The sequence below is a fragment of the Sturnira hondurensis genome, unplaced genomic scaffold (assembly GCF_014824575.4).
Source record: "Sturnira hondurensis isolate 20B ecotype Veracruz unplaced genomic scaffold, ASM1482457v3 Scaffold0020410, whole genome shotgun sequence".
Lineage (NCBI taxonomy): Eukaryota > Metazoa > Chordata > Mammalia > Chiroptera > Phyllostomidae > Sturnira > Sturnira hondurensis.
The window spans coordinates 37,461-46,636 of NW_028093041.1; the positions used below are offsets into that span (position 1 = coordinate 37,461).

Below are 9,176 nucleotides of genomic sequence, written 5' to 3' on the forward strand. Positions count from 1 at the left end.
AAGGACTTCATCAGAGGTTTCTCATAAATAGCTATGTGGCAAGCCCATGTCCAAAGTGTAAATAAATAACACAGATCACACATAACTGGTTTCACTGTCAATATTTTGGACATTTGCAATATGCTAACATTGACATTGGACTGACAGTCATGCTAGATGACGCGTACCTTTTGGTTGTGACCACCAGAGTCACAATATTTTGAGGTCTGGCAAAGGAAAATTACTCACTGACAGAAAAAGCTGGGATGCCTTCCCAAGTCAGGAGCTGCCCAGAGCTCAGTTTTGTCACAGACCACAGTTTGGGACTTTTAAAATAAGAATCCATTTTCAGTGACATTTATCCAAGGAACATATAGGCTATAAAAAACAAGTTGCACTAGTGCCAGCACTATAAAATATATGTGTTAAGGGCATGCCATGTTCCAAACCTGTGCTAGAGGGAGAAAGTGCAAGGAGGTGGCCTTATTTAAAGGCAGTTTCATGGAGGGCAGGTTATTCTAGGCAATAGTGGGGAAGTCTTAATTGATTTAAAAAGATTAATTCTAAAAATGAATATTCACAGACTTTCCGTGTTGGACAGAAATGTTGAGACACCATAATTTTGGAATAGAGAAGACTCTGCTATTTTCTAAAACATCTCTACTGGTCAAGAAAGGCACAAAACCTCTGTAACTTCTGGGGGGGGTACTTTTCAAAGCTTTCCTTAGGGAACTTTTATAGAAACTACTTTTCTTTCAGAAGTCATGTGTGGTAGTTGAAAGAAACGGGGTTAGGGGTCTTAAGAACAAGTTGTGTGGCCTAGGGAAAGCAAAAATGTTTCAGTCTGGGATTTCCTGTCCATAAACATGATGTCTAACCCCGCCATACCTGCCCGTTGGTGTTAGGTCCACTACCAAAGCTATCCTCATCCCTGTCCTTCATTCAGTGTTGAAGTGCCTCAAATTTCCAACCTCGTCTTTCTTATCTCCTCATCCCATGTCCATTCATTTCTATGGTTTCCATAGCATTTGTTACTTAAAATTTTCACCCAAGGATATTTTGTTATTTACAAGTTGATTTTAATTAGTGAAGAGAGGAAGAGAAACATCCATTGTTTGCCTCCTGCACGAGCCCTGACTGGGGATGCAACCTGTTCAGGACAAAGTTCCCACCAACTGAGGCCCCCAGCCAGGACATTCCATTGCTGAAAGGATTCACAGGACTCAAATGTTTTACATTCACAGAGCAATTTACCACGAGTAAAGAATAAAAAAATAGTGGGCATCCCACTACATAATGAGAGGGATCCAGATATTTCTGGCCCTGGCTTCCGAGTCCTCCCACTACTGGGCTGCCCAAGATCCAATTGGTCCCAGGCCATAGAGCACCACCAGCATCCACAGGAAGTATCTTGGTACAAAAAAGTCCTAAGTCTGCTATTCTAGTACTACTCTGGTACTATAGGCATAGTCCACCCATGTGACCAGCATGGACTGTTGAAGTCCCCCAGGCTCCTCTGAAACCAGGTCCTTTTTTTATAGAATTATTTTAATTCAATTATTTTTACCTTATGATATTGGCCAGAAAAGGTCAGGGACCCATGGTTATAAAGCCTCATTTCTCTTTAGTATATATATTCCATTGCACTGCCAGTGGTCGCCACACCTGGTAGTAGCCCAGTGTACATGTCTAGCTCAGACCTATGTCCTGGAAGGATGAATATTCTGTGACCAAGTGAATCCACCTCTATGGATAGGCCCAAGAGAAATGAGTGTATTTCAAAGAAACTACATGTCAAGAATATTCACAGCAGCTTTATTAGTAATATGCAGAAACTCAAAATAAGCCAAATGTCCATGAAGAGAATAGTCGATAAATAAATTGCTCTGTATTTATACACTTGAACACTACACAGCAATAATAAAGAGCAAAGTATGTGTTCATACATTATGGGTAAGATGCACAATACCTCTATATTATGAGAAAGAACCCAGACATGAAGAAACAAATGCAGTATTTAACATTTATAGAAAGCTTGAGGACAAGTGAATTAGGTCTGTAACAATAACAGTGAGAATAGCAGCTATTTCCAGGAAGAGATTGGAGAGTGATATTTACTGGGTAGAGGCAGACAGGGATATTCTGAAATGAAGATCTGTATCTTAGGATAGGTGCTGGTTACATGGCCTTACAGATGTGAAAAAATGCATTGAGCACTCAAGATTTTTCTGTATATAAATCATAGTTCAATTTAAAAGGGGGTGGGATTGTTCTTCCATCTACTAACCTTCTACTGATCTTCCATCATTGTCCCTGCATTCCCAACCTGTCAGTGTCTTGGATTCAGTGGCCATCCCCTCCACTGCACTACCCAAATCACAACCATACCCTGCACTTCCACCCCTTTTGTTACATATCCTCACTGCCAGAGTCATTCTCAAGGGTAAGACGACCCATTTGTCCAACATTTCCTTTTCTCCTAATAGAAAAAAACTTTCCTAGCAAAAGTTTACAAGTCAAAATATCTTGCAAACAGTTCCCATACCATTTCTTCTACCAATAAAAGAGTTGTGTTCAGACCAAAAAGTGTTCTCTTACTTTATGCAGATCTGGCAGAAGTAACCCCTGTGTCAGTGTGGTGGGTAGGGTGGTAATATGGGTGTGATAATTTATGGTTTCCATTTAAACATCTCATCTTAAATGCCACATGGTATGTTTGAGTGTGATATTGTTATGTTACAGAATTACATGCTTATGATTTTTTGATAAAAGGGTTCTGTTATTAAAAAGGGGTGTTTTTGTGCGGGACCCAGGATTAAGGTGTACCTCTGTTTTCCCAATACTGTGAATACACAACCTGTCCTGAGACCACCATTGCTTTCCTCAGTTGTTACTGTTCAAAGATCACAGCTCTACACAATGCCTTAAAATACAAGGGCAAATGCCTCCCTAATAAATTGTTGCTTCTGCTGCTCTCATGGCTCGCCTGCACCCCAAACTATTACTCAGTTACAGCATTCAAACCCTTGAACTGAGGCTTCAGATTCTCTTTTATTAGTCAGGAAATTACTCTTCTAAATCTGCACATCTGTCTGTTAAAGCTCTGATAAGTGAGTCTCTGTCCTTAGAGCTCTGTACACCATCTTAATGGGCACCATGCTTAACTCTAGATAAAATGTTCCCCCTGAAAAACGTTAAAAGATGTAAAAGTCATTGTGCCAAGACCAAATCACTACATTTTTTCACCTTCAACATTCCTGCAAAATTGATGTTCCAAAATTAACCCTAGGAAAGATTCATGACATTTCTATAAATAGAATGAGACATCTTTAAAAGGAAAATTAAAAAACAAAAAACCCACCTAAAATGAAACTTACTATGAAAATGATGGATCGAGAAAATATGAGTGAAGGAAAGCAGAGCTGTGTGGGTACAAGCCCAGGGCCTAGATTCCAGACCCAGGTCTGGCACCAGCTGTGTGCATGTCTAGGAGCAACCTGCAAAATATGTGTCTACAGTATGTAACGTGTCACACAAGAGTTCGGTTTAAATGGTTTCTTACACCAATTCAACAGTAACCCTATATAACTGTGGAAACAATTTTCATAAAAAATGATTGGAATACTTAGAAAGCAGTAAGGAATGAAGGGAAATAGTATACTTGAGAACAAATTTAAAATGTCTTCTACGTACAGAAGAACAAGTTTGGATATTTGTTTCCCTCATTGAAAAACTAAGAAAACCACAATGGTAAACAAATCTTTGGATCTCTTTTCGTAGCCATGTTCAATAGAAGATGTTTCTGCTGAAGCTTTTCTTCATGGCTAATTTGACATCCTTGTTCCTCAGGCTGTAGATTAGTGGGTTCAACATGGGCACCACAATGGTATAGAAGAGAGAAGACACTTTCCCCTGGTCAAGAGGTATAATAGAAGGTGGTTTAAGGTATGCAAAAATTCCTGAACCAAAGAAGAGAGAAAGTGCAATTATGTGAGAACTGCAGGTACTAAAGGCTTTCGATCTGCCCTCAGTAGAAGTAATGTGTAAAATGCTGGAAAGAATGAAGCCATAAGAGAGAAAAATGGTCACAATGGGCACCCCAATGTCAATGGCCACAAGAATAAAGACCACCAGAATATTCACATAAGAGCTATTGCAGGAGAGCTCAAGGAGGGGAAGGACATCACACATATAATGATTGAGAAGGTTTTCTGCACAAAAGGTTAGAAACAGTATATTAACTGTATGCGCTATAGCCCCCAAAATTCCCATCCCGTAGACACCCAGCAAAAGAAATAAGCACACCTGAGGGGACATGGTGAGTGTGTACAACAGTGGTTTACAGATGGCCACATAGCGGTCATATGCCATTGCTGACAGGATGAATGATTCTGAAATGACAAAGAAACCGAAGAAAAAGAACTGAGTTATACAACCTGTGTAGGAGATGACATTCTTCTTTAAGACAAATCTCATCAGCATTTTGGGGATGATGGTAGAGGAGTAACTGAAGTCAATGAAGGACAAGTTGAAGAGGAAAAGATACATGGGAATATGAAGATGAGAGTTCAGCCCAATCAGTATTATCAAGCCAAAGTTCCCCACCATGGTGACAACATAGAATCCCAGAAACAGGAAGAAGAGAGGGAGCTGGAGTTCTGGCTGGTCCATCAAGCCTGCAAGGATAAACTCTGTCACAGAGGAGGTGTTATGTGCAGACATCCTCCTCTGGGACAGTCTGGGAGGGAAAAAGAAAAGAGTTGCTCACACACAGAGAGAAAAACAACCCATTCCTGAGAGTGGTGTTTTAACAGGAAGGTGTGGAGCTTAGAGTTGAGATGGCATCTCCTTGTTCCTGCATCTGTGTTTTTATGGTCCGCACGTGGCTTCAACCATCCTAGTATCTGTTGGTGGGTGAAAGTTGCCTCCAGAGTAAGGGCTCATCCAACTGAGGAGAAGTCCGCAAAGCTCAGCTGGGATGACACTGCAACCTTGCAGTGGTGACACTCTTCTGGTACTGCCTGCCCTCTGTAGCTGTGGACCAAGTTTTCTGTGACTTGGGTCCTTCTATGTAGAACTGTTGGGAAGCAGAAGCCACTTGCCCTAGACCTTCCACCTTTGGTCAGTGCTGGTCAGTACAGGAAGATGAGGCTGTGTTGCCCTGAGTCTGTAGCAGGAATGGCTGTGGAAATATTATGTGAAAATAACACTGAAGTAATAAGATAAAGTTATTAACTAATCCTAAGAAAATAGGAACATTTGCTGACCCCTAAGTATGCAAGTGGTACTGTTCCAAGTGCTCTCGGGCATTTTGATTAAACCTATTGAACAGGTGAGGACACTGGGCACAACCCCAGTCCTTCTAATTGGCAGCAGAAGGGGAACTCAGGCTGTCTTGCTCCGGGGTTTGGGCTTCTCACCCTATCCACTCTGATACAGTACAGACCAGATCAGGCAGGCACTCACCCTCCTTCTGACTGCAGTCACAGTGCTGGACTCTGCTGGCTCCCACCCATTTCTCTCATGGAGATTCAGGTGGCCCTGGTGACAAGAAGAGGATACCTCAGAGCTCAGACTGCTCTGCTCCTGCCTCTCTCCTTTAAAAATCAAAGCCTTTAGTTTGTCTTGGTTCTCCTGTTCAGCTGAAGAACATGGTCTCTGACCTCCTTTGTCTCCAGCCTCCAGTCCAGCTTCCAGGGATGGGAGAGCACCTTTATAAGGTCCATACAGTGTTATTCCTGATTAGGGACCACAGTGACCTAGATACAGGGGCTCTCTCAGGATCCTTGCTCCCTAAGGAAGAAGAAATGTTTGTTTATGCCCATGACGTGCCTGACGGGGCTTTTAATGGCATTTCCTTTCATTCAGGTTGTATCTTTCTAAGTACAATTAAGAACAAATCACTTCGGGGAAAATAAGCCTTGTACTTTGTACATTTATTGAACTCTTACTGTGTACCAGACACTGTATCTGAGTTAGCACCCTCAACTGAAGAGTCCAAAGTAATGTATAAATAATTTTACCATGTTTATTTCTCCAAAAAACCTTATAGGTAGTCCGATTAATCTCCACTTTAAAAGTGAGGAGCACACATAGCTTGTAGATTCAAGAACCTTGCTGGTCTCCTTAAGCAAACACGGGTCCTTAATGTGTGTTATCTACAGCACCCTTTTGTGTCCAGGTTGAAGTTTTGGCTAGTGTAAACTGAACAGTCTGTCAAATTGCCTCCAAAAAATTTCATTTATATGAGAAGAAATAAAATTTTATAAGGCAACTTGCAGTGTACTCTCCTTACCCGGGTCTTGAATATATTAAGAATGAAAGATTTTTGTAGCTGGTGGATTAGATAGGTTTTGGTCCTGTGTTAATGGCAGGTCCTCTCAGGGAAGTTAGGAAATCAAAACACAAAGGCAGAACCCATCTTCCTCCAGGCAAGTGCAACTACAACCACTTCACACAGGCCTGTATGTGTGTCTGAGTGTTACACATACCGCAGTGAGGACTTGTTCTCCCCTGGCTAAGGCTCAGCAGTGATGGTGCCTCATCTTTTTATTTAGTCTGTTTACACTGAGAATTGTCCACTGCCCAGAGTAATCTCATGGATCTCCATGGCTGTTGTGAATTTCACTAAACAAAAGAAGAAAAATAACTCATTAAAATGAAATTAAAATAAGCTGTATTTGATAACCAAGTGCAAAGAAGACAATGTGGATTCTCTGAAAGCTGCAGGGGGATTTTTGGATTCAGAGAGTTTCCATCACCAACTCATTTCCTAATTCACCATAAGCAGGGCTCATGTAAAGCCATGTTACCTGATGACTTGTTGCAACAGAAGAAGAGAACGAAAAAAGCTACTTTGTCTTTCCGTCTGTGCAGTACTGTTGCCTTTCCAAAACTTGAATCTTTGGAAAATGGCTTCTTTTTTTATTCCTAATTTAAACCACATGTTCCACATGCCACATCATTGGGCATGTGAAGTATTACATGCAATAAAACCTTTGCATATATGTCTCAGATATATGCATTAGGTCTCAGCTTTATGGTAGATAATCAGAGTTGCACAAGTATGGTACCAAACCAATCCCTACATATCACAGTATTCTCAGCTTTAATAAAAAGCACCCATCTAGCCAGAGAACTGAGGAGACGGCAGCTGATAGGCCTTCGTGGGAAAACAGCTTCAATGAGCTTCTGAAGGACCTTGTTCACTCCCATGTCTTGAATTACACTCTAATGATTCCTTTCAAATCTCTATTTCTATACACATCTGACCACCGAGCAGACAACTAAAATTCCACACATTACAAAATTATACCACTTCCTTTTTTCAAAATTTTTCTCCTCCTATATTCCCTCCTGTAATAAATGATACATTTTTCACTTCATCAGTAAAAAGTCAAATTGATTCTAACTAAAGAAGTCATGCTGCTGGTATAATCAGTATGGAAAACAGTATGGAATTTTCTCAGAAAACTAGAAATGAACATGCCTTTTGAACCAGCAATTCCACTATTAGGAGTATATCCTAAGAACCCTGAAACACCTATACAAAAGAACCTATGCACCCCGATGTTCATAGCAGCACAATTTACAATAGCCAAGAGTTGGAAGCAACCTAGATGCCCATAGGTAAATTACTGGATCATAAAGCTATGGTACATTTACACAATAGAATTCTATGCTGCAGAAAGGAAGAAGGAGCTCCTACCCTTTGCAACATCATGGATGGAACTGGAAAGCATTATGCTGAGCGAAATAAGCCAGACAGTGAAAGACAAATACCACATGATCTCACCTTTAACAGGAAGGTAAACAACAAAACAAACAAGCAAGCAAGATATGACCAATGACACTCAAATATGGAACAGGCTGACAGGGTCCAGAGGGGAGAGGGGAGAGAATCATACGGGAAAAGGGGATTGACTCACATGAACAAGTATAAAGGACACATGGACAATAACTAAGGTGGGGGGCAGAAATGGGAGGGAAGTGGGGAGCACTGGGGTGGGGTGCAGGGCTGGGAATATAAGACAGCAAACTGTACTTGAACAAGAATTAAATACAAATAAAAATTAAAAAAGAAAAAAAGAGAAGTCATGCCTTTTCCCTGAAAATTAGTTCACAAAAGCTAGTTCAATAACAGGTCAATTTATTAATTGTTGTTAGATATGTATTTATTGCCATTTTAGGAGTCAAATTTTAATGTTTTTTCCTTCTTTCTTCTTAAAGAAGACCCTAAGAATCCTGAAACACCAATGCAAAAGAACCTATGCACCCCAATGTTCATAGCAGCACAATTCACAATAGCCAAGATTTGGAAGCAACCTAGATGCCCATCGGTCAATGACTGCATCACAAAACCATGGTACATTTACACAATGGAATTCTATGCCGCAGAAAGGAAGAAGGAACTACTACCCTTTGCAACATCATGGATGGAACTGGAAAGCATTATGCTGAGCAAAATAAGCCAGGCGGTGAAATACAAATATCATATGATCTCACTGTTAACAGGATTCTAAACAAACCAAACAAGCAAGCAAAATACGACCAATGACACTCAAATATGGAACAGGCTGACAGGGTCCAGAGGGGAGAGGGGAAAGAATCATAGGGGAAAAGGGAATGGACTCACATGAACAAGTATAAAGGACACATGGACAATTACTAAGGGTGGGGGTGGAAAGGGGAGGGAGGCGGGGAGCATGGGGCGGGGGGCGGGCAGGGTTGGGAATATAAGACAGAAACCTGTACGTGAACAAGAATTAAATAAAAATTATATTAAAAAAAGAAGACCCTGTAATTATTCTTGTAATAGTGGTTTGGTGGTGATAAAATCTTTTTTTCTCTTCTGGGAAGCTCTATATTCCTTTTGATCCTTTAAAAAATATATATATTTTATTGATTATGCAATCACAGTTGTTCCAATTTTTTCTCTCCTTTATTCTGATACACCCTGTATTTCCCTCTCACCATCATTTCTCCACCTTAGTTCATATTCAAGTATTGTACATTAAGTTCTTTGGCTTCTCCATTTCCCATAGTATTGTTAACCTCCCCCTGTCTATTCTGTTGTGGTGGAGGATGCCCAAAAGTCCCCCTGTCCACCACAGATGAAAATAATACTACCAAGACATGATCTGCTTGGGGAGCAGAGGTGGTCAATCTCTTGAAGGAGAGAGACCAAGAGCCCCTTC

At 40.8% G+C, this 9,176-nt stretch overlaps 1 protein-coding gene across 1 annotated transcript; it reads right to left on the reverse strand.

Annotated features, from left to right (window-relative positions):
- Window positions 1-3,765: 3,765 nt before the first annotated feature.
- On the reverse strand, window positions 3,766-4,824 carry LOC118975647 (olfactory receptor 145-like). Its single transcript, XM_037029694.1, has one exon. The coding sequence runs from the start codon at window positions 4,699-4,701 to the stop codon at window positions 3,766-3,768; it is 936 nt and encodes a 311-aa protein (XP_036885589.1). The 5' UTR covers window positions 4,702-4,824.
- Between the last annotated feature and the right edge of the window lie 4,352 nt (window positions 4,825-9,176).

Excerpts from the sequence above, each read along its gene's own strand:
- LOC118975647 (XM_037029694.1), bottom strand. The coding sequence starts at position 4,701 with ATGTCTGCACATAACACCTCCTCTGTGACAGAGTTTATCCTTGCAGGC.